This window comes from Plasmodium vinckei (genome assembly GCF_900681995.1).
Source record: "Plasmodium vinckei vinckei genome assembly, chromosome: PVVCY_12".
NCBI classification, from domain to species: domain Eukaryota; phylum Apicomplexa; class Aconoidasida; order Haemosporida; family Plasmodiidae; genus Plasmodium; species Plasmodium vinckei.
The window spans coordinates 1105844-1131490 of record NC_051304.1 but is presented as its reverse complement, the minus strand read 5'-3'; the positions used below and the strand labels follow the sequence as shown (position 1 = coordinate 1131490).

Here is a 25647-nt window from a genome sequence, read left to right as displayed (position 1 = left end):
ATGAAATATAAAGTAGAAAATCAAAAGAAAAAAAATAATATATGCATGTGTATATAAATTAGTGGTATACAATTCTTATGTGTGCATAACTTTCTCTATCCACTTAATGTAAAGAAATATCACAAGAAATTTGCCATTTCATATTAGTGTGTGATTTCTATTTATTCATTGTGTATCCATAAAAATACGGATGCAAAAAGAACATGGGCATATTACCATTTGTGTGTGCACGTAACATATTTAGGCTTACACCAACAATACCTTTATGACCAAAATCATTATAATTAGGTATACATATTTATATGTACATATGCATTATAAATAAATACAAAATATTATAAAATCAAACTCCATACATAACTAATAAAACATATGTATTAATTCGAAATAAATGAAATTAAAATCCAGGAAAAAAGACGCAATTAAGAAAAGTGATAAAGCCAATAAAAAAAATGATATTCAAATGCAAACAAAAAAAACGGTTAAGAGAATAATACAAATACTTAAGGATTTTTGACAAAAAATAAAATAAGGAAAATAAAAGTAAAAAAGAAAAATATTAGACGAAAAAAAATACGGTGAAAGGAGAAAAAACAATCCTTAAAACATTTTTTGCCATATATAATAATTTATTAATAACATATATAATAATTATGTATTGACATTTTATACTAGTTTGTATAAGTAATATTTTAATTTATAAATTAGATATTAATACAAAAACAAGTTTTAAAATGTTTATTCTCATATTTTCCAAAATGGAAAATTAGCACCTTTTATACACCCGTGTGTGTAAATAAAAGATATGCTCGTATATGTGACTAGGCATGCACGATGTATAAAAATACGCATGAATATATAATTATATGATCTAAGATAAATACTATGTGCAAAACAAAATTCTTAATTTTAATATAGTTGAAAACGAATTATATTTTTCTCGTAGTGCCTAAATTTGTTTTTTAATTAAAAATAAATAAATAATATTAATAGCTAATAAGTGTGCTTGCTTTAGGAAGGGTTGCAAAATCGGTAAAATTGGAAAATAGACATAGTGTAATTATGAATTAAAGAAAATTAAAAATAAATTAATAAAAGTGAGCAAATTCATTTAAAAAAAATAAGAGAAAATGAATAATAAAATAATAAAAATACAAACGAATTATCAATCATAATAAAATAGGAATTACGAAAAAAAAGAGAAAAAAATATATTCATGAAGTATTAATAAAATTTGTATTTCCACTTAAAATCTTATATACTTTAGAATTAAAATAAAATATATATACACACGAATATATGCATATATATACCTTATTGGCAAATAGAAAGCGTGCTTAAAATATTACACAATTATTTTTAAAGTATATACAAAGTAAGGCTACTTAAAAATTATAATATTTTAAGTTAAGCAAACTAAATCGGATACTCAACATATTTATTTTAAAAAACTGCTTGAAGAAATGTGGATCATATAAATATATTATACACACCTTTGAAAATTAATTATGACTATTAAGAAATATTATTTTAGAGAAATAACAAAAGCACACTACATAACATACAAATATAGTTATGACTTGTACCATTTTTAATTACTCAAAAAAGAAGAGAAATATAGAAAAAAAAAATATTTTATCGTTGCATACACACATGCACATTATAAAATATTTATATTCTTTGAAATATTTCGTTTTTCACCTTGCAAAAAAAATTAAGAATTACTTTATTTTTTACAAATTGTGTAAATAACATTATTAATAATGAAATGTTTGTTGAAGTTTTTTTTGTATATGAACATCCACAATCTACATATTTCCAGCCCACTTCAATTATATATACTTAAAATGTAGGAATATTTTTTATAAAAAAAATATATATTTGTCTTAAGGTTTATTATTTTTTTCTCGCATAAAGATATACCTTTCTTTTATTTCTTAACGAATTAAATTTCATAGCATACAAGCTGTTCATTATTTTTTATATTCTTTTTAATAAATATTAAAGGCCATTTATGTAATATGTATCATAGGAGTAATATATATAGAGGATATTTTTCGTGAAAAAAAAAATATATATATATATGTCTCTAAAGAGGGAAATAAAACAAAAAAGGAATAAGAAAAATTTGATAGTAAGGTTAATAATTTTTTTATATGGATAAATTTTGTTTACACTTTTTATAACATTGTTTAAGAAAAAAAATGAAAAAAAATACATGCAATATAAAAAATATATTTTTTTTATGAATATATTGGCTAAAAAACATACTATTATTATTATGAATATTCAAAACATGTTATAATTTTATTTAATACAATATAGCTATTTATTTTTTTTTTTTTATGGATAAATATGTATGAACATATAGCTATTGTGTGCCCGTATAGCTTGTTGTTCAGAATATTTATTCTTGTATTCTTATATAAATTTATTAACAATATTTGTATGCCCCCAAATATTATGTGAATTTGTCTGAACCGACATAAAATATACTGTCATATTGTATTATTTTTATGTACAACAGCCAAAATACAAAAAAAAAAAAAAATATATATTGTATTAAGGGGGACACACAGATAGTAAAATAGCAAAATAATTAAATATTATTATGAGGGTTGCCAAACCAAGTTGTACAAAATTCGCTGTATTTTTCAGTGGCATATTAAAAATGTTTTACTATAATAAAAAAATAATAATAGTTAGCAATGTGAAATACTGAAAAATATGAGAGCATGTAAGTTGTGAACATATGAATTGTAAATTGTACACCGGAAAATACAAAAAAATATATAAAATAATAATAATAATAAAATAAATATAAAAATTTTTTAAATAAAAAAAATATTAATAAATAATAATAATTTTTTTTAAATAAAAAATAATAATAATAATAACATAAAAAAGTAATACATACATAACACAAAGTAGATACTTTGTAAAAAACAGAAAATAAAAATAAATCAACCATTCACTTTGTTTTTGTTTTACAATTTTTTTGTTTATTTATGTTCGTTGACTTTTATTTTGTTTTTTTATCTTATGAGTTAAAGAAACATAATGACCATATAATATGAAATCAAAAAAAAAAGGTATGTTACATAAAAAGCTAAAAAACACAAGGAGTGGTGCTAAAGAATTTTCTTACAGTTCTTTTAAAAATGAAATCTTTGGTATGTACATGAAAGAAAAACGAATTTTAAAGAAAATTCAAGACCAAAAGGCACAAAAAGAAGCTTTGTTGGAAGAAAAAGAGAATACCCTAAAAAAAGATAATCCATTGGATTTGCTTACTAACAATGATGCTTCTAATGACTTTAAGATTGAAAAGGAATTAATTTTTCAAAATGAAGATATATGTCTTGAAGAGAATGATGATGATGAATCTGAGCAAACAATAGATGAAGAATCACATCACTCAGACATAAAAAAAAGTACCAAAGTAAAACGAGCAAATAGTCTCCTCGATGAAGGGGTACACAGTGGTTCGAAACGTATACATAAAGAAAGGGGGAGAAAAAAAAAAAAAAAAAGAAGACGAAAGAGGCCAAAATTAGTAGCTGGTGTAAAAGATGAAGAAAGTAACAGCGACGAAAGTGTAGAAAGTTATGAAACATACGAAGAAAATGAAAAAGGTGAAATTATAAAACAAGGAAGTGATGACAAAAAAGATAAAAAAAAAGATAAAGAAGAAAATGAACAAACAGAAGTTATTGTTCAAATTTTGAATATTATCATAACAAAAAATAAAATAAAAAATATTATAAGGAAATATTTTGAAAATGGATTTGTAAATTTTGTTAGTTCAAGTATGATAAGATATATTATAAGAAAAGCAAAAAAAAAAATCAACATTCTTACTGTAGAATCGTTTCTAGTTAAAAATGTAGATATTAATCATTTAGAAAGCACTATAATTACTAATAAAAAGGTTGAAATGTTCAGGGATTATATTTTTTCTCGACAAAAAATAAAAACCATTGAAGCCGCTTTAGTGCAAATATGTAAAATATTACCTGAAGATTTTAATAAAGAAAATTTTCATAAAGAGTTTGAAATAACTCAATTTGAATACCTACGATGTATAGAAGTATTGTGTACATACTTGCTAAAGCAAAATGATGAAAATACAAATGCTTATAAGAAATATAAAAGCATGGATATATTTGTTAAACAAATTTTGTATAAATATATGAATCAATCTTCGGATGATGATAATGTGATGAAGAAAGGGGATAAAAAAGGTAGAAAAAATAAAAAAAAAATAAAAAAAGACAAAGGGGAAAATAAAGATGCTATTAGCATTATAGATAATACCAAAGAAAATGTAAAAGAGAAAAACGAAAAAGAAGACGAGATACAGGAATTAAAAGAAAACAAAGATGAGATTGAGGACATCAATTTGTGTAATCTAAAAGTAATGGATACTAAAAAAGAAAAGACAATTAGCTGCTCAAATATAACCAATTCATCATTTGATGAAAATATGGAAGCTAAAAACAATTATAGTAGTTTCGAAATTTTGAAAATAATAGATAATAAATTTAAGAAGAGAGATTTAGAAATAAATAATTTAAAAAAATCTATTGAATCAATTGGAAGTAATATTCAATTATTGTTAAAATTTAATGAAGGCTCAAATGCAAATATAAACATGTCGAAATCCGTAAGTATAGAAAAAAATATCAGCAAAAGTTTAGAAGGCATTTCAAATGAAATATATAAAACAGAAGGTAGTCATATTTGGTCTCCAAATTCAATTGAAGGACTCCCAGTATATCAAAATAATAATCAATTAGAAGAAAAGACAAAATTGTTGGGAATAAATAAAAATAAAATTTCTAAAAATATTAAAGATGCCAATAATAGTAATATCATAATGAATAACAAAAAGGAAATGAATGAATATAATACTTCTCAAGATAATATATTAATAGGAAACGAAAATAAATTTACAAGTTGCAAAATCGAACAACTTTTAATTCCTAGTTTTACAGAAGAAGGTTCCAATATAAAAGGACCAAGTGAATTAGATAAATTTAAAGAAAATGCATATAAATTTATTAAATTAATAAATTCTGATTCAAATTTTGAAAATAATATAAATGAAAATGGTAAAGAGAAATTAAATATCATTTTAAATACTATAAACATAGAATTTGAAAAACTTTTTATAATGTTGGCTGATAAAAAATTTAGTGTAAAAAAAAATAACAAGTTAGCAGATCAAATAGTAGATAATAATGTATCGGGAATAAATATATCTGTATCTCAATCTGAATTAATTGAACTTAATGAATTAAAAGATATAATAAAAAACAGAAAGAAAAAAAAATCAAAGAAAAAAAATAAAGAAATCAAGGATCAGGAAATTATCAATGATGACATAAACAATAAATCTATATGTCACAACGAATTATTATTCTTACAGGATGATCAAATTAGTGTTCCAAAGAAAAAGAAATCTGATAAGTCTAAGAAATTATTAGAAACAAATAATATAACAGAGAATGATACAAAGATTGAATTAGGTAAAAATAAAAGGGGAGGTAGTATTTTAGACAGTCTAAATTTTTATATGAAAACAGATACTATTAATATGATAGATGATAATATTAAAAGAGAAGACAATGAATTAAGTAATAGTGAAAATAATGATGTATTATTTAAAAATGAAAATGACAAAAAAAAAAAAATAAATTATTTTCAAGAATACATGAGTATATGTAATAAAGATGTAAAAGGAAAAAAAGGAAATCTTGATAATTTGAACAAGAGCAAATCTGATGAAAATATAAAAAAAAGTGTATCAGAAAAAAAAGAGAAAAAAGGAAATTTATATAATTATTATGAAAATTGTAATAAAGCCGATTTATGTAGCCAACTCACAAATGAAATATTAAGTTTAGCAAAAGAAAAAACAAGCTTAGAAATAAGTCAAACATTAGAAATGTTTAATGATAGTAAAAAATTAGATCCAATATTATTTACTAACAAAGTAAGTAGTGATAATACTACTGCGGCAAGTGGTAAGATTAGCGAGTTGAAATATGATAGGATTAATGAAGATGAAGATTTAAGTTTGAAAAAAGTTAAAGATATAGATAAGGAAAAGAGTAAAGAAAAAAAAAATAAAAATAAAACTAAAAAGGAATCCAAAGAAACACAAGAAAAATCAATTTATAATAATAATGAATACCTTTTAAATCATGAAAAAGACAAAATAAGTGAAAGTTCAATAGAAAGTGGTGATAGCGTAGTTTACAATTATAATATATATGATGCGATTTATGATATGAATGAGCAATTTTCAAATGTCGTTAAGAGCATACATATGGATCAAAACATCAGCAAAGTTGAAGTAATAAATGAGAGTGAAAATGAAGAAGGAGAAAATGATACTATCGAAAAAAAAGATAAAAAGAAAAGAGAAAAAGGATCAAAAAGAAGAAAAGAACGGAAAAGACAAAAAAAAGAAGAATTAAAAAAAAAGAAAAAAGAATTGCGTAAGGAGAAAACAAAAATTATAAAGGGATATTTGAAAGAAGAAAGGAAAAAGGAAAAGAAAAAAGAAAAAGAAAAGAAAAAAGAACAAAAAAAAGATGAGCCCATTAAAAAAAATGTTGAACCCACTAAAGAAAAAGCAAACGATACTAAAACCGTTGCACCATTAAAAAAAAAGAAAAGAAAATCTTCTAAAGATAAACGAAAAAATAGTGATTATAATTTTATTGACGTTGGATCAAATGATGAAAAAAAGAAAATCGTGAGTAGAGAAATGAGTATATATAATGATTATATAACTCAAGAAGAAGCTATCAAGGGTATCATCAGCAAGAAATATATTCGGGTATGTATTTTTAAGTTGTTTGTTTTTCTTTTGTGAATTATATATTTTATTTTTATATATCGATGTAACAATCAGTCAAGTTTTACAATATAGTTATATTTTATCCAATTTTTGTAAATTTTTCATTACCTTCATATAATTTTTTTTTTTTTTATATTTTGCAGGGGATAATATCCATTCGAAGATTAGACCATGGATGCATCCTTCACGAAGACAAACAAATTCACATAAAATCGAAGGAAGATTTGAACAGAGCAATTGATGGAGATGCTGTTGTTGTAGAATTAAACAAAATAACAGATAGTAACAATAAATTAAAAGTTGAGCACAATACTGGAAAAGTTGTATATATTGAAGAGCATTATGGATCAGATGTACAATATGTATGTATATTTAGAGAGAAAGTAAAAGATAAAAAATATAACATGGCTATACCATTTAAAAAAAATATTCCATTAATTAAAGTTCAAAATAAACATATTAAAGAATTTATGGAAAAATCTAATGTTAATGATATAAGTAGTCAATTAGTATATATTAAAATATTTCAATGGAATTCTACTGAAAATTATCCAGAAGGAAAAATTGTTGAAATTTTAGGACAAAATGATGTATTTCATAATATGCAAAATGCAATATTATTGAATCATAATTTAAATTTTAATTTAAAAGATGCATTAGAAGATCAATATTTAAAAGAATTAAAAAATAAAGATAAATTTGTTGAAATATTAACAGATGAATTAAAAAAAAGAATGGATTTAAGAAAGGAATATGTATTTACTATTGATCCTGAAACAGCTAGAGATTTAGATGATGCTATTAATATTTGTAAAATTGATAAAAAAATTATTACAAATTCAAATTATTATATTAAAATTATGCATAATTTAATGTGCCATAATGGAGATATTGATGAAACACTTTTAGAACAAAACCTACCTCTTTTTGTTAATGACGATAAAGCATTTTTTGAAAAACTAAAACAAAATCAATATGTTAAAGAGGTTGAAGATGTTAAATATGAAAATTTTATGAAGGAAAAGGTAGCCAATGGCAATGAAAAAGAAGAGATGCTCGATAAGGTAGGTGAAAAGATCGACGATGTAGTGAAAAAAGAAAAATTTGACAAAGGAGGAAAATGTCTTACTAATAATGAATATCACTCTGATGATGTAGACAATGGAAAGATGTTAAAAAGAAAAGATAGAGAAGAATCACATAAAAATAAAAAACTAAAGAAAGCAGAAAAAATAGGAAAAAAAAAGAATACATGTATATCATCCGATACAGACATAGAAACAAGCATATTTAATAAATGCAAAAAAAATAATAAGTTTATTGATTTTGGTCATAAAAAAATTGATAAAATTATGATGAATAATGATTATAAACAAGTTAGTAATAAAAAAAAACTTAATATCCATTTCAGTAGTAGCGAAGAAAGTCTTGATGAGTATACTAAGTTTAATAAAAAAGACAAATATGATCTTATAAAAAAAAATACAAATTTAAATAATATGGATGAAATGGATGAAAATTTAAGTATTCAAAAATTGAAAAGACATAAAACCTTTATAAATAATAAAGAAAAATTTGAAAAATCGTTTTTAGACATTTCATCTAATCAAGAAGATAATAGTAATGAAAGTGAAAATGAAAAACTTTTTGAAAAAAAAAATGATTTTAATTTATTTGTTAGTAATGATAAAAATGATTTTTCTTATTTAGATAATATTATAAATAAAGATTGGAATAGAAGTAAAATTAACACTCAAATGATTGGTGTTAATAAAATGACAAATATTGAATTTTTCCCAAATACAACACATCGATGGAAAGACGATACAAGCCAAAGTAGTATTAACGACATTGGAGTGAATGAAGAAAATATTGAGATTGGAAAAGTAAATAGGATTGGTAAAGGTTTAAAATTTTATAACACATCTATGCATAGTAAAAATATTGAATGTTTATATAATAGTTCAACTAATGAAGGTAATTGTAATGATAGTAAGAAGGGGAAAGTAAAAAATAAATATGCTTATATTTTTAAACAAAATAGAAATAAAGATATTGGATCAGAATTATATAAAGATTGTGATAATTATTGTTCAAAATGTAAAAAATATATAACTATAGATGACATAATTAATAGTATGGATTCAGAGAAATGGAGGAAATATAATTTATATGAAGTAGGTGTACATATTACAGATGTATCATATTTTGTTAAAGAAAATTCATCATTAGATATAGATGCACGAAATAGAGCAATGACAATATATTTAACACATACTTGTTTTCCTATGTTGTCAAGAATATTGAGTGAACATTTATGTAGTCTAGATCCAATAAATAACCGTTTATGTTTATCAGTATTTTTTTATATGGACAACTCAGGAAAAATAGATCATAATACATTTTTTATTAAAGAAACGGTAATTGAAAGTAAAGTAAAATTTACTTATGAAGAAGTTTATTCAATAGTTAGTGGCTATGTACAATTAAAAAAAATAATAAATAAATTGAAAAAAGATGAAAAAGATGCATTTTATGCAAAACATACAAATTATGATCAATCAGATAAAAATTCGCAAAACCCTATTGAAGCTCAAAAAGGTAAAAGTATTGTAAATAATTTTTCTAAAATGGAAAATGAAAATGGACTTGTAAAAAATAGTAGTAGTAATGATGATATTAATATGTTCGATTTTAATGAAAAAAAAAAAAAAAATTTAGATAAAATGGGGGCAAATGTTGATAGTAATGAAAAAAAAGCGGCTAAAAAAAAAGATGTCAATAATAGTGAGAAAAAAGGTAATAGTCTTTATAAAAAGTTTTTAAATCTTCATTTTTATTCTAAAAAAAAGAACCCAAGTATTGTAGATGTAGATTCAGATAGTGAAAAGGGTTTGGGTGGTTCTCCTCCATCAATCACAAACATGATCATTGGCAAGGATGATGATAAGAATGATAAACAAAAAGGTTTTGAAACCCCTTTTGAATCTGATATGTTTGAAAATAAAGGAAAGGGAATAGATAGCTCGAGTTTTAATTTTGAAGATGGAAAAAGTGTTAAGAAAAAAAATGGATGTATTGTTATGCGAAAAAAAGATAGAAATAAAATAAATGAAAGAGTTTTACAAAATGAACAAGTAAAAAAAGGAATAGAAGGAATTATAAAAATATTTAAAAATTTAAATAATAAAAAACATAATTTATCAGAAAAAGAAATAATTAATATTACAAAAATGTTATATGATATGTACAAAATAACAAAAGGTGCAAGAAGTATTAGAAGAAAAAATGGATCTATATTATTTAATAACGATAAAATAAATTTTGTATTATCAAATACTTGGAGTCCATTAGGGATAGTAAAAAAAAAACATACATTTGCAAATTATATGATTGAAGAATTAATGTTAAGTGCTAATAAGTTAGTAGCTATACGTCAATATTTTAGTAAGTATAGAAATGCATCTATTTTCCGGTCTCATAATGCAAACGATTCTCTTAATGTTTCCGATATAATTGAATTATTACAAAAACATGGAATAGAATTTGAAGTTAATAATTTATCAAATGTATTAAATTTTTTACAAGACAAACAAAATAATTTTAAAAGTAATAAACAAAAAAATAGTATTTTTGAACTTGTCTGTGCTTTTGTTAAAAAAAAAATGGTTAGAGCAGAATATCATACTTACAAACATATAAAAGATAATGACATGAGTACATATCATTATGCTTTGTCTTTTCTTTTATATACACATTTTACATCCCCCATTAGAAGATATCCAGATATTATTGTCCATCGTGTTATTAAAAAAATTATTAACGATGAAAATAAAATTAAAGAAAAATTATGTACAAGTCAGGAAATTCTGAGTATTGCCGAGACACCCGATGTGGTGAGTTGCCAATAATATGAAATTTTATTTGTTTCTCTTCTTTATGATATGTTACTAATTTTGGTATAACTTTTTTTTTTTTTTTTTTTTTCAATTTTTAGGGTATAATTGAAACCATTTGTGAAAATTGTAACAAGTGTAAATCACGATCGAAGAAAGCTCAAATGGATTGTGAAATAGTAAAAACAAAATTATACTTTTCATTATTCAATTTGATTGCACCCGTTTGATGGTGCACAATATTATTTCATAGAACTTGTCAGCGTTGTGAGATGCATTCTTTATATTGCATTGTTTAATTTGTTCACTTTTTAACATGTTCATTTTTCAACTTTGTTAGGCTTTTCTTTGTTTGTATTTGCAAAAGCGCGAAACCCCTGGATACAACAAAGGTAAATAAAATATCTCGTATTAACAATTATTGGTACATTGCATGTGCATATAAAATTGGAATATCATTATAAACTTATTAATCTGTTTTTGCAGGAATAATTATGGATATACAAAGAGACCGAGCCTCCATATATTTTAAATCCTTTTCTTTTGAAAACGTAAAATAAAAACAAAAAGCCCAATTTTAATAAACATAAATGATAAAATTGAAAAAAAATAAAACCCCTCTTCCTTTCCTTATTCATCTTTGAAATTTTATTTATAATTTTTTTTTAGCATTTATATTTTACGGGAATTGAAAAGCAATATAACAAAATAAGCAAAGCCCATATGGTAATATAAATTTAGTTCTTTTCACAACTGTGTGTGTGTATAATATGTACATTCATATGCTCTTTAAAATATATTTATATTCTTTTTTTTTTATAGAAATATTTGTGTAACTATACTATTCAACCAAATACAACCAATGGAGAGGTAAAAACAAATGACAACATTGTGGAATTATTGCATATTTACATATTTTTATACAACTATTTATGTTACATTTTTTTGCCCTTCGTTTTTTATTTTTTAGTTTACTCTTATAGTTTATAAGCAAGACACAAAAACGGTGAAACTCCGAAAAGTATATAAGGTATTAAAAAAGGCGATAATCCATTATATATATATATGCATAATATTATTATATTTTTTTGTCATTTTTTTTTTTTTTCCCCATTTTTAGCGCTTTGATTATATCCCATTGTACCTCGTCCCGCTGAACTCAATGCCACCCTCGTTTTTCTTGGCCGTTGCCTTTTCAAATAAATAAAAAAAAAAAAAAAAAAAAAAAAAAAAAAATATTAATATGTTAATAGCCAAAACGAGCATATAAGAATAAATGCGCTAATATATGAATTTATAAAATATAGGGATAGAAAAATAATGAAAATTAGATAAAAATTTTATATGTTTTTTATTTTATTTTTTTTTTTTTGTTCTTTCCTTTTATATTATATGTTATACATACTATATACCATGCCTTATTTTATTTTTGTTTATTATATTTTCCGATATACAATTACAAAAATATTCACATTTATTTAGTGTACCAATGATGGATAAAAGTTCCATTTTGTTTTTAATAAAATAATTTTTTTTCATAAAATTTGTTTTTTAAACTCATATACACACATTACAAATATTTGTTTGGTCACTATTTATTTTATTTTTTTTTTTATGCCGCTGTTGGAATTTTCATTTTGTTTTAAGTTCCATAATATCTGTGGTTTTTGAATTTTTATTACATATACATATGCATATATACTACTCTGTGAAAGTTATCAACATTTTAAATGTAAACTTTTAAGTATGCTTGTAAAAGTAAACCGCTTTGAAGAGTCAAATATAAAACCTATAGTCCTATATAGTGTCGTGTGAAAAAGCTAAGCAAGACGTTTTGATATAACAATGAAACAATGTAAATATGACTAAACAAAAGAAGGGATAACAGAATGAATAAAATTAACCTAATTAGTTATTTATTTATTTGCCCTTTGAATGTAACACATATATTAGATTCAATATTTTATATGCATGAAATAAATAAAAATGTAAATAGTAATAAAGATTTATTTATATATGATAGTAAAAACATAAGTAATGGAATAGAAACATTATATCATGATAAACAATTACATGAAGTTTCTGAAATATTTTTTCAACTCTCTCAAAAGTATAAGCCTTACTTTGATCAAAATGGACAAGACAAACTAAATATAGTAGAAAACAAAAAAAACAATAATGATGATATATATAAATTTAAGGATATAAATATTAATGAAGATGAAATATATTTTTTATATGAGAATGTAAAAACGAAGCAAGTTAAAAAAATACAAATTAATAAAACAAATAAAGTTAACAACTATTTAAATCTATTAAATATTAATAATTGTATATATAAATTAAATATGATTGAATATAAGAAAATAAAAAATATAATAGATCATAGTAATGATATTGTATTAAATACTTATTATATATATTTATTATTATTATTTTTTTCATTATGTATATATATAGAAAAAAGTTTATTTATTATTTTCCCTATATTAAGAAGATGTGAAATTATTATGACCTTGTTTATAGTATTAGTACCATCAATTATTTATTTATTTTTTTATTTTTATTTTACAATAACTAATGTTATATCTTTATATATATTTTTTTATTTCCTATTTTATACATATACACACAAATGGAAAAAAAATGATAAAGTAAATACAGATGATAAGACAAGCAGTTCAAAAGTTGACCTTGTAGAAAATCAAAAAAAATCAGATCATTCTTATAACTGTTTAATACATACCAGATTAATAAATATGTGTATTACATATTTATGTATATTTGCTGTAGATTTCTTTTGTTTTCCAAAACATTTTAAAAAATCAGTTTATTATGGGAATACATTGATGGATTTAGGGATAGGGGCATGTATAACAACCAGTGCATATTGTTATAAAAAAAAACACACACAAGTTGATATAAATAATGAAAAAAAACAATCTGATGAGTGTAATATAAAAAATGATAATACAGTTAAATATAGACAACAAAATAATGATATTTTAAAAATTATTATGAAATATTTGATTTTATTTATTTTTGGAATTGGTCGATTTTTTGCTATAACAATTTTTAATTATAATTATAGTATCACAGAATATGGTATACATTGGAATTTCTTTATGACTTTATTTTTTTTATTAATTATAACAGATATAATATTTAATATATTTAAAAATAAAAAAACCACAATTTTTATTTTTAGCTGTATTGCAATCTGTATATATGAATTATTTATATACATATTTGATATACATAGTTATATATTATTTAAGGGTATGAGAAAAACATTTTTCGAAGCAAACAAAGAAGGAATATTTAACCTTATAGGGTCAATCAACTTATATACATTCTCTTATTCGTTTTGGAATATATTTATTATTAATCATAGTGAAGAGATAAAGAATAATTCAACAAATTTACAGAATGTGCATAAAAAACCTGTCTTTAATAATACTATTTACAACCGTTTAAGATATATAAAAAATAAATATTATAACATATATTTAAATATAAAAATATTTTTGTTTGCTTTTCTTTTTTATGTATTTCATTCTATACTAAATAGATATGGAAAATACAGTGTCCGAGTTTTATGTAATGCTAACTACATATTTATAATAACATCGATTAGTTTATTTATGGCAGGATTAAGTTATTTTATAGAGCAAATAATAACAGAAAAAATAAATATAAATATTTTAGACAAGATTAATTATAATACTTTATTAATATTTATATTTTGTAATATTACTTTAGGATTATTTAATATTTTATTTCATTCATTATTATATCCCCTTATTTTATCCATATTTATATTAACTTTATATTCTTTATTTTTTTTAATTTTTGCAAAATTCTTGCCAGTATACTCAAGAAGAAAATCTTAAAACAAAATTATGCTAGCCAATCGAACTATCACACATGTGTTAGTCTTATTCTATTACTAATAAACAAGAGAAATATATGCATACAAAGTAATACAAATAAATAAAATAATCATTTCAATGACAACATAAGAGCATATGAGATGGTACTGTCTTGTGACAATGCTCACTCATTACTGACATACAAATTAATTTTTTTTTATTAACAAAACAAGCAATAGAATAATGCGTCAATTTTCCTTTTGAGTTATTATGATGGGGCAAAGGAATATTTTTCGTTTGTTTGGTCAAGCTCCTACGAACAAAATTATAAAAAAAATAAACAAATTTGCACTAATTTATATACTAAAGTGCAGGACAAAATATCAATTTTCACTTCAAGAAACATGTCAGACAATCTAATGAATAAACAATTATTACCTCGCTGATAATGTAATTGTTTGTGATTCCATTTTTGTAATGCACATCCATAGCTTTATTTATATTTTCAGACAGTGTAGATATATCAATATTAATATTATGCTGAAGTAATATATCATGAAATATTTTTATAATATTTTCTTCATAACTTTTTATTTGAGAATCAACCTAAAATAGTAACAAAAAATTTAGCAAATAATAAATTAACATATTTATATACCGTGAAGAAAGAAGCAATTAAATTGCATATACTCATAAATTATAATGAGTCATGTATAATTAAATATACAACTTTTTTAGTGTTTATTTTATTTTTTATTTTTACGCTGGAATATAAATTTTTCATAAAATCATTTCGTTGAGTCTTTTCGAGCACAATCTGATTTCTGAGCTCTTCATTAATTCCACGTTCTTCATTTATTTGGCTTTGAAATATTTCAAGGCTTTTTTGTTGATTTATATTTATCTCTTCTTCATTTTGTTTTTTCAAGGATATTCTAAAAATGTAAAGGATTGTATATATTTGCATAACATTTGAAAAAAAAAAACAGATAAACAAATTAACATTCTTATGCCTATATATATAATAAATATTTAAATATATATAATTACATTTTTTTTTGTAAATTGTCATTCTCCTTATTAATATTGTTTATTGATTTGGTGATTTGGGATGTTTGTACCTCAACAAAGTCCTGAAAATTCAAACAGAGAAATATTATAATATCTACAATGCAACTTTTAGCATCCTATAATTATATATTTCTATATTTCACATATTTATCTGCACTTTTTAAAAAGTAAAATTTTAACCTTGGCTTTTTTATTTACATCCTCTTCGAACTTTTTACACGCATTAACGCATATTTCAGTAATTTTATTTTTCTCACGAACTTTTTCATTTTCCTTATCTTTACTAATTTGTAACAATTCAAATGACACATTTCTGTATTTTCTATTAAAATAGGAAATGTGAAAAAATATTATTTTATTACATATTTGCATTGTGTGCTTGTTTTAATGCAACTAGCCATAATACAAAAATAGCCAAATACAAATTTTTTTTTGTTCTTACTGTATTAAAAAATCAACATCCATAAGTATATAATTTTTTATTTCATTGATCTCTTTTATGTGTCTTTTTTTAATATTCCTTAACAAGTTTTCATATTTTTGAATAATACATGTCTTATTTCTTTGTTCTTCTATATTTTTGTTTTTATAAATTTCGATTGCCTTTATTAGCTACAACGGGGGTTGGGATGCATAAATGAACATTAAGATGAAAAATATAACACAAGTTAAGCTTATGCACACATTTTTTATATATGTATATATATTTGATAAGATTTATTTATTAATTCTTTTTGATAGTTACTTGTGGAATTACATTTTCAACTGATTCACCACTGAAATTAGAAAATCGTGAAAAAAATATATTTGTGATATAGACATTATATATATGGATATGTGTATAATTTAAGTTATTTCAATTATTTTTACTTTATGTACTGTTCATATAATTTATTATTTGGTGTAGCATTTCTAGCTATTTTTAGACCATCATTTTTTATGGGATACTTTTTTTTATGACTGTTAATATTTATTTGTTTGCCCTTTTGGCTATTTATTTCATTGAGTAAAGTATTTTTTTTGTTCCCTTTTTGTATTTTTTTTTCATGCTCCAATTTGGATTTTATATTATACAAATGCTTGATAAGTGTTTTTAACTATAAAGGGGAAACCAATATGTAAATATAAGTAATATTTAACAGATATTACAATAATAAAAAATATATGCATTTTATATTTATAAAATAATGCGGGATAAATTATTAAACACCTACTTTTAAGTCTATAGCATTATCACGAGCTTGGTTATATTCTAAATTATTTTTTGGGCCTTGTAAATTTAAATTTTTTGTATACTCGTCTAATAAGGTCTTTGTATAATTTTCGGCATATTTTGCCTTTAACAAAATATTTGATGTTTTACTTGTAGGAGCGCTAATTCCCTTGTTTATAATTTTTTTTTTTTTAGCTTCCATATTTTTTTTTTATTTCTGTACTGTTCAGGCGAAAAATACAAATAAGGTGGTGTATTATTATTATTTTTTTTATGTTATTTTTTTATCATTTTTATTATTACTGTTAATAAGACAAAATGTATACTTACATTTTGTGTATATACTAATGATAATTAGAACAAAAGACATACACGAAATTTATTACTATCATATAAAAGCCAAATAAATATTTTTTAAAAAATTTAACATACCATATATATTTTAAATAAATAAAATAACTATATGCGCCACTTTTCAATAGTGCAATTATGGGTAATAAAATATTAGTAATATTTTTCTCTTTCATATTAATGCAAATAAAATAAATATGTGTATATACTTCAGACTGTTACATTATTTTTGCTTACACATATACATGTATATATACTACACCATTTTTTTCATTTATTTTCTTTTTTCCATTTAATTTTTTTGCATATGCTACATGCTTTATTATGGGCTAGCGAAAAAAATATTAATAATTTTTTATGTTAATATTCTGAATATTTTCTTATATGTATATTACTCCATTGAATGACAATTTGTAGAGACCAACATATGCTGTCCATAGTGCTTATAATTGCAGAATGACTAAATTAAAATATAAAAAAAATTATAAACATAACAAAATAAAATGGGGACTTGGCTAAAAATAATTGTAATGAAAAATCATGGTGGAAACATAAGTCATTATAGTAGCTTTAAATTTGATTGTAGAACATATCTCATTTGAATTATATAAAAAAATGGTTACTGTTTCTTATTTTTATTTTGTGTAAATAATATAGTATTAAATAATGAGTCGAAATAATGTGAGAGCATAGGCATATGGAAAATGTAAGCAAAAAAAAGAAAAAAGAAATGTTTGTAACACACATACATATATTTTCTACAAATACACATAATTAGCAAACTGTATGAATATACATTTTTTTCATAAAAATATTTTTTTAATTTTTTTATTTTTCTAATTTTTTATAGTTGTATTACATTTTGTTCTGTAAGGAATGAGATACTTTTTATATTATTACAACACATCTTTATTAAATGTGAAAACAGTAAGCAATATTTTTGTTAATAGATTTTTAATTGAATATATCTATTTAAAAAATGTATAAAAAGGTAGCAGCTTTCTTAACTATCTTAATATTTAACTCTTTGAAGATAACATGTTTCACTAATAATGGATATGAGAAAAAAACAATTCCTTCCTTACGAATGAATAATCAAAATTATTGGAAAAATAAAGTTTTAAGAAAAATAAAAAATGAAAACAATTTAAGAATAAACGTTGAAAATGATCAAAGTGATAAAATCGAGGGTATACAAAATATGAATGATAGTGAAATTTGTTTTATTGCGGGTGTAGGAGATTCAAATGGGTATGGATGGGGTATAGCTAAAGAGCTTAGTAAAAGAAATGTAAAAGTGATTTTTGGAGTATGGCCACCTGTTTATAATATATTTATAAAAAATTTAGAGTCTGGAAAATTCGATAAAGATATGATAATGGATAATGACAATTCTAAACGAATGGAAATACTCGATGTTTTGCCATTTGATGCTGCATTTGATAATTATGATGATATAGATGAAGATACAAAAAATAATAAGAGATATAATAATTTAAAAAATTATAGTATTGAAGAAACAGCTAATTTAGTTTATAATAAATATGGAAAAATATCGATGCTTGTTCATTCATTAGCTAATGGAAGGGAAGTACAAAAAAATTTGTTAGACACAAGTAGAGATGGATATTTAGATGCTATCAGTAAAAGTTCTTATTCTCTAATATCTTTATGTAAACATTTTTGTAAATTTATGAAACCTGGAGGAAGTATTGTTTCATTGACATATCTAGCTAGCCAAAAAGTTGTACCGGGATATGGTGGTGGTATGTCAAGTGCTAAAGCTGCATTAGAATCGGACACAAGAGTTTTAGCTTATCATTTAGGTAGAAAATATAATATAAGAATTAATACTATTAGTGCCGGACCACTTAAATCTAGAGCAGCTACTGCTATCAACAAATTTAATAATAATCAAAAAAATAATATAAATAGTTCAGATCAAAATGATAAACAAAATTATTCATTTATTGATTATGCAATTGATTATTCAGAAAAATATGCACCGTTAAGAAAAAAATTATTATCTACTGATGTTGGATCTGTTGCTTCATTTCTTTTATCAAAGGACAGTAGTGCAGTTACTGGTCAAACAATATATGTGGATAACGGGCTGAATATTATGTTCGGCCCTGATGATTTATTTCAAGCTATAGACCCATAGTCATACCTTGCTTCTCTCTCTTACTCTATGCATGCATATGTACATATGATAGTGTGACTAAATGTTATAGTAACAGGATTATAGACAATTTTTTTGACAAGAAAAATTGAGGCTAATTGATTATTAACAATGCAAATGTTGCATATATGTTTTTTTATTTTTTAAAAATTTTTTAAATATATATATTTACATAAATGTGTAAATACCATTTATCATATATTTTTATACAAAAATAACGAGTAAAAAAATAGAAGAAAATATTTTATGCATTTCCAAAAACAGTGGAATTATAAATACAAAAAAATGAGGACATATATATGTGTGTATTTCACTTTGGCCGGTTTTGCCTTACGAATTTCGTCAACTCTTTTTTCTCAGTCAAATAATTAGGGTCTTCCTCTGTTTTAAAAAAAGGATATATATTTTTAAAAATATTATCGGAATTTATAATAATATTTTCATCATCTTCTGAGTCATATGTATTTTCACTATGATCTTGTTGATCCGTCTTTTGTATTAAATTGCTAAACCATGCTTGTTCATCAATTATATCTAAATTGTTTATATTTGTAGAATCGTTTTCAGTAATTTTATTAGCATTTTCTTCATTATCATTTTTTTCTTTCTTTTCCTTTTTTTTTTTTTTTTTTTTTTCTACCACTTTTGTAAAATCACCTTGATTAAATTCCCCATCGGGAATATAACGAGAAACAGTAAAAAGAGAGTTGTCAATCTCGTCATTTTTTTTATTATTTTCCTTCATATTGCATTTTTCTTTTTTAAAGTTTACTTTTGTACCTTTTAGCGATTTTCTTGTTGTGATTATATTTAAAATTGTGTTTTTTTTTTTTACTCTTCTTTTTTATTATGTCTCACTTTGGTGTTAATAGTGCAGCTAATTGGGAATAAGCTCGTTGAAAATTGACAAAGTAAAGTGATAGTATTATTTATATAATGCATAGAAAAATATACATATATATACTATGTCAATATATACTATGCCAATATATACTATGTCAATATATACTATGCCAATATATACTATGCCAATATATACTATGCCAATATATACTATGCCAATATATACTATGCCTATGTAGTAAAGGCGACAATCGAATTACATACTATACGACATGATAAATTGGGTTAGTAAAAAAGGGGAAATACAAAATATTTAGTGGCATTTCAAAATTTTTTTTTTTTCGTTTTTTAATGAAGAAAGTTATCACTATTAAAACAAAAACAAGTTAGAAAATAAATCAAAAAAAAAATACAATCATATTATCAAAATAAAAAACACATATATACATAAATTTAGGAATGGTAAAAAAATAAAAATAAAAACGCGATCGACGTTTTATTTATTAATTCAATTCTTGATGTTGTATGAAATAACAAGGCAAATTAAAATTACATATAAAATTAAACGAAAAAAAGCTAAATATATATAATATAAAAAAATAGATATAAAACAGTTTCTATATAATATATTTTCTCTTATTTGATTTCCGGAACCATGTAAAATCCATGTAAAGGTATTATGTATCATTAGTTATGTAGGAAAAAAAATGCTGTAAATTATTTTGAAACTTACTATAAATATTTACTAAATCTTTTGTTTTTTGTAATGAATTTTTTGAGATTATTTTATGTTTATTAATTTTTTTTGATAATAAATGTAGATTATTTTTTGTCGCTTTTTTATTTTGTTTTATTTTTTTTTTTTGTTTATCACGTTTGTAAATATAAAGAGCTAACTTATTAGTTTCATCATCATTATTGACTATATGATCATATGAGCAATGCTCATAACTTTTGTGAATAACACTTTTTTTTTTATTTACAGAATTTGAATTAATTTTTTTGGATAAATTTTGTTCTGTATTTTCTTGGAAAAATTTACTATATGTATCAGCATTTATTTCAATAATTTTATACAATTTATTTAATTTACCTTTCCATAAAAATGCTTTTTTTTTATCTATTTTTTTTTTATTTCCATCATTTTTAAATGTACCACCATCATTTTCTTTATAATGTCCAAATATTCCACTATGAGAAATTTTTTCACCATAATTAAGTTTCATAAGAGGGTTTGTTTTATTTCCATTACCAAATAATAATGAATCATCAATACTTAATCCTTTATCTAAGGTTTTTTCTTTTCGAGATTTGGTAGTTGTATTACTTTTCAATTGAAGTCTAGAACTTTGAGAACAATTTTTTGAAATTTTAAATGTTTCAGAAGATACTTTATAACTTTTTTTAGTTTCATTATATTTTCCTCTTTTATCTATTTTATTATTAACAGTACTTTGCTGTTTTTTTTTTTGTTTCAATTTTTTCTTTGGTTTTTCTTTGAGTTTTCGTATTTGTTTTTGTTTCAACTTTTGTTTTAATTTTTGTTTTTTCATTTCTTTGCTTCGAAGACTTCTAATAATTGCTGCATTGTTTTGGGTTATTGCAATTTGATGTATAATAAGAGGAATAGACGCAATAAATGGGCCCAATATAACTCCCTTTGATCCAAAGGTTGTGATTGAAAGAAAAAGGGATAAAGAAACAAGCCATGCATGTATATAGGGTATTTCTGTATATATAGTAGTAGTAAAATATAAATATATAAAAAAATTCACAATAAATAATATAATAGATATAATCTTTTGCTTTTGTATAATCCATAAATGTATAACTATTATTAATATAAGAATTTCTGGTGATATAACTGGTATAAGGGATAAGATCATACACATTAATGTCGGTACATAAATAATCGGAAATTGGAAAAATGAAAATATTAACCATATATACATTGTATAAAAATATATTCTTTTTAATGTACATATAATTATAGCTTTTAAACTTTTTGTTATATTATAAAAAAAGATACTTGACGGATCAACTACTAATAATAAATCTTTTAAATAATTTAATAAGGATTTTTTTGATAATATTAAATAATATAAGGCTGTAAAAAATATCATTGCTTGAATAATTGCGTCAAAAGTAAACATAAAAAAATTTAAAAAAATTAATACAAAAAATATCATAATTTTTAATAACCCATAGCTATTATTAAATATAATATATTTTGTTAATTTTCCAATATCTTCTATTTTTTTTAATGAAGAAAATATATTATTTGTATAACTTGCAAAATCTTTAAACTTAAAATTGTTATTATTGTTTGATTCATCATCATAATCTTTTGTAGAGTTTTGAATAGTTTTATTATTTTCATCTTTATCACGTTTATTTGTGTTTGCAGTTTGATCTCCATTTTCATCTAAATCTATATCACTTTTTGTTGTTTCAGTATCTTCCGAATTTTCTTTATTTGTTTCATCATTCAATTCATTTGTTGTATTTTCTTCTTTTACTTTGTTTTCTTCATTTAATTCATTTGATTGATCTAAAAATGTTTTATCTTCTGAACTATTTATTTCCCTTTCGATTTTTTTCTGAACGTTCATATTTTCTTCAAACAATACACTTTCGAAAACTGTCTTAAAAATACTATGCCCACTATAATTTTCATCGTCTAATGGGGCATCTTCTGATTGATCTTCTATTTCATTAGGTGATATTTTATTATCATTTGAAAAAAATAATAATTTAGATAATCCTTGAATCAACTTTTTGAATTTATAAAAAAAATTACTATTTTTTTGTTCATTGATTAAACAGTTGCTTAAATCAAAATCTGTGCTGTCTTGTTCATATATTTTTTTTTTAATATATTCATTTAAAAAAATTGCATATTTCTTAAAACTTAAAAGATTGTTTTCCCTGATGTTAGTAAACCTTTCGATAAAAAGCAGCATGCAAGAACTTTGTAATGCTATCCCTTTTCGTTTAATAAAATTGTAAGAATAAACATTTTCATATATTTCTATAGCTCTTTTTAAATGGGAAGATATAAAGGATATTGTGCTATTATTTAAAAATGGCAATTTGGTAATATTGGCTAGCTCGTACAAACTTTCAATATCATTTTTTCCACGCTGTTTATAATATTCTCTAAAGGTTTGAATTATGGATGCCTAAAAAAGGAGGAAAAAAGTATATATTATTAATATGCAATAATTAATAAAAGAAAGAAAATACACATTTTTTGTTTTTAAAAATATTTTATTTCAACAACTGTGTGCAAATTGGCTAGCTAATTTTTTTTTTTTTCTTCTTACACTTTTAAAATTTGAGGATATATAATTATTAATCGAATTGATTATAAATACAGATTCTCGATATAAATTGAAAATAAAAAAGCATGATATAGACGAAAAAATGAATATTGAAAATATAATAATCAATATTGTTAATATACTATTCATATAGTGCTTGTATATATATGTGTAATCTAGAGATATTTTACTAACCAACTTATCATACTGTCTTATATATATATTATAAAAATATTTTAGCCATATTTTTTTTATAATTTTATAAATAAAAAAAAAGAAAATAATAAAAAAGGCAATTGAAAATAAAAATTCGTTATATTTCTGAAATATTCTTTTTAAAATATAAAAAAATGCTAGCCTGTGTAAAATTAAAAAATATATTTCACTACCATTCCTACTTTCATAATTTTCAAAACTACTATTAATATTGTCACTTTTTTTTTCTTTCCATATAGGCTTAACAATTAAAAAAAATACATTATGATATATATCTAATTCTTTTCTTATATTACTTATAATATTGTAAAAAAAAAATTTTATTCTACCAATTAAGGTGTTTTGTTTTCCTTGTTCTTCATATTGAGAAATTATATCTTTTTTTGTGTCAGTGCTTAATGTATTTTTATCACTTGAACTGTCATCTTTATTTATTTCTGTAATTCCATATTTGACATTGTCATATAATGTGCTTATTTGTTGTTTATCTACATCCTTTGAAAAGAATATGTTACTCCAATTAGTACTATTTTTCACATTGTTTAAGTTTATATTTATTTTTTTTAACTTTTTATCACTATCATTTAAAGCGGATTCCCAATAATATTTATTCCTTGAGCTTAATGTCTTTGCTTTATTTTTTCTTTTTATAATTTGTTCTTTAATAAATTCTGATAACTTCTCTTTAATATGGTGTAATGGGATTGAAACAATAAATGCCCAAAATAAGGAATAAAAGTAATATTTTAAAATTATATAATTATAATAAATACATAGTATCAGTAATATGCCTGCAAAATGTTAAAATATGGTTATAATGTATGTTTTATATTTTTGTGTTGTCTTTTATATATTTTTTTTTTCACTTTTATTTCTATGATTTATTTATTTTTTTACCTATAAGATATACCACAAAATGGACAATGGCCTTTTCAGTTTCATCTTTGAACAAATTCGCTTTTTGCATTTTCTCCATTCATTTTTATTATAGGATATAAAAAATTGGGGAAGGAAAAGGGGATAAAAAATAATGCATAAAATGATTTTAATTATTTTTTTTTCTGTTTTTTAAATAACATGATGGTAAGTTATTCCCCCATTGTTATTTTGTTTTTAATAATCAAATCACATGTAAAATTAATTACCATCAAAATGGAATATAATATTGCATTAGAAAAAGGGGAAAGAAAAAAAAAAACATAAAATTAAAGATAAAGAAAATATAATAAAAAAAATATAAAATAAATGTAAAAATAAAAAGAAAAAATATATGGAAAATTAATAATGCATAATTCTTTAATTGTAGTTATGGAAAAAATGAAAAGGAAGCGAAAAAAAAAAATCAACATATGAAAATCATTATATTGCACTTTAAAATACGTTGTAAGCATAAAAAATAAAAATAATAATAAAGTATAAAATAAAGAAATTATAAACTTATAGTAAATTTTCCATAACATTATAAAAATTCAAATATTCATATGTTATGCATTTTGATAAATTATATTCATGAACATATTATAACAATGTGCATATTCATTATATATATATAAAATAGTTTGGTTCTGTACAATAATATTTTCAAGTCTACAAAAAAAGAAACACTCTTTAAAATATAATATGCAGAAAATAATAAAAAAGTGAAAATTAACGTAATTAATATGTATTGAATTAAAAGAAAATTAAAAGTTATACCATTTGTGCTATCACATTATTTAAAAATATATACAATTTATTTATAATTTTTACCTGCACAAGTCATAATAAAATGGAATTATGTTATTCAATATAGAAGAAAAATATAATAAT

General features: G+C 22.3%; 6 protein-coding genes across 6 annotated transcripts; 3 read left to right on the top strand and 3 right to left on the bottom strand.

The window, feature by feature from the left end:
• Positions 1 to 3073: 3073 nt before the first annotated feature.
• PVVCY_1203110 (ribonuclease, putative) lies at positions 3074 to 11974 on the top strand (the record flags this gene model as incomplete). The annotated part of the gene is made up of 9 exons (XM_008625319.1): positions 3074 to 6850; positions 7015 to 10767; positions 10869 to 10946; positions 11108 to 11159; positions 11254 to 11318; positions 11437 to 11493; positions 11590 to 11637; positions 11738 to 11797; positions 11888 to 11974. 9 exons carry the CDS (start codon positions 3074 to 3076, stop codon positions 11972 to 11974), a joined length of 7977 nt encoding a protein of 2658 aa, XP_008623541.1.
• Positions 11975 to 12656: 682 nt separating this feature from the next.
• PVVCY_1203100 (GPI-anchored wall transfer protein 1, putative) lies at positions 12657 to 14660 on the top strand (the record flags this gene model as incomplete). Its single annotated transcript, XM_008625318.1, has 1 exon — positions 12657 to 14660. One exon carries the CDS (start codon positions 12657 to 12659, stop codon positions 14658 to 14660), a length of 2004 nt encoding a protein of 667 aa, XP_008623540.1.
• Positions 14661 to 14907: 247 nt separating this feature from the next.
• Positions 14908 to 17125, bottom strand: PVVCY_1203090 (conserved Plasmodium protein, unknown function; the record flags this gene model as incomplete). The annotated part of the gene is made up of 9 exons (XM_008625317.2): positions 14908 to 14952; positions 15078 to 15245; positions 15403 to 15574; positions 15690 to 15772; positions 15891 to 16032; positions 16153 to 16322; positions 16456 to 16486; positions 16581 to 16807; positions 16925 to 17125. The coding sequence occupies 9 exons, from the start codon at positions 17123 to 17125 to the stop codon at positions 14908 to 14910; spliced, it is 1239 nt and encodes a 412-aa protein (XP_008623539.2).
• A 1128-nt stretch (positions 17126 to 18253) lies between these two features.
• On the top strand, positions 18254 to 19438 carry PVVCY_1203080 (enoyl-acyl carrier reductase, putative; the record flags this gene model as incomplete). The annotated part of the gene is made up of 1 exon (XM_008625316.1): positions 18254 to 19438. One exon carries the CDS (start codon positions 18254 to 18256, stop codon positions 19436 to 19438), a length of 1185 nt encoding a protein of 394 aa, XP_008623538.1.
• A 328-nt stretch (positions 19439 to 19766) lies between these two features.
• PVVCY_1203070 (conserved Plasmodium protein, unknown function) lies at positions 19767 to 20201 on the bottom strand (the record flags this gene model as incomplete). Its single annotated transcript, XM_037634668.1, has 1 exon — positions 19767 to 20201. The coding sequence occupies one exon, from the start codon at positions 20199 to 20201 to the stop codon at positions 19767 to 19769; it is 435 nt and encodes a 144-aa protein (XP_037490732.1).
• A 775-nt stretch (positions 20202 to 20976) lies between these two features.
• Positions 20977 to 24814, bottom strand: PVVCY_1203060 (conserved Plasmodium protein, unknown function; the record flags this gene model as incomplete). The annotated part of the gene is made up of 3 exons (XM_008625314.2): positions 20977 to 23481; positions 23626 to 24629; positions 24736 to 24814. 3 exons carry the CDS (start codon positions 24812 to 24814, stop codon positions 20977 to 20979), a joined length of 3588 nt encoding a protein of 1195 aa, XP_008623536.2.
• Positions 24815 to 25647: the final 833 nt, after the last annotated feature.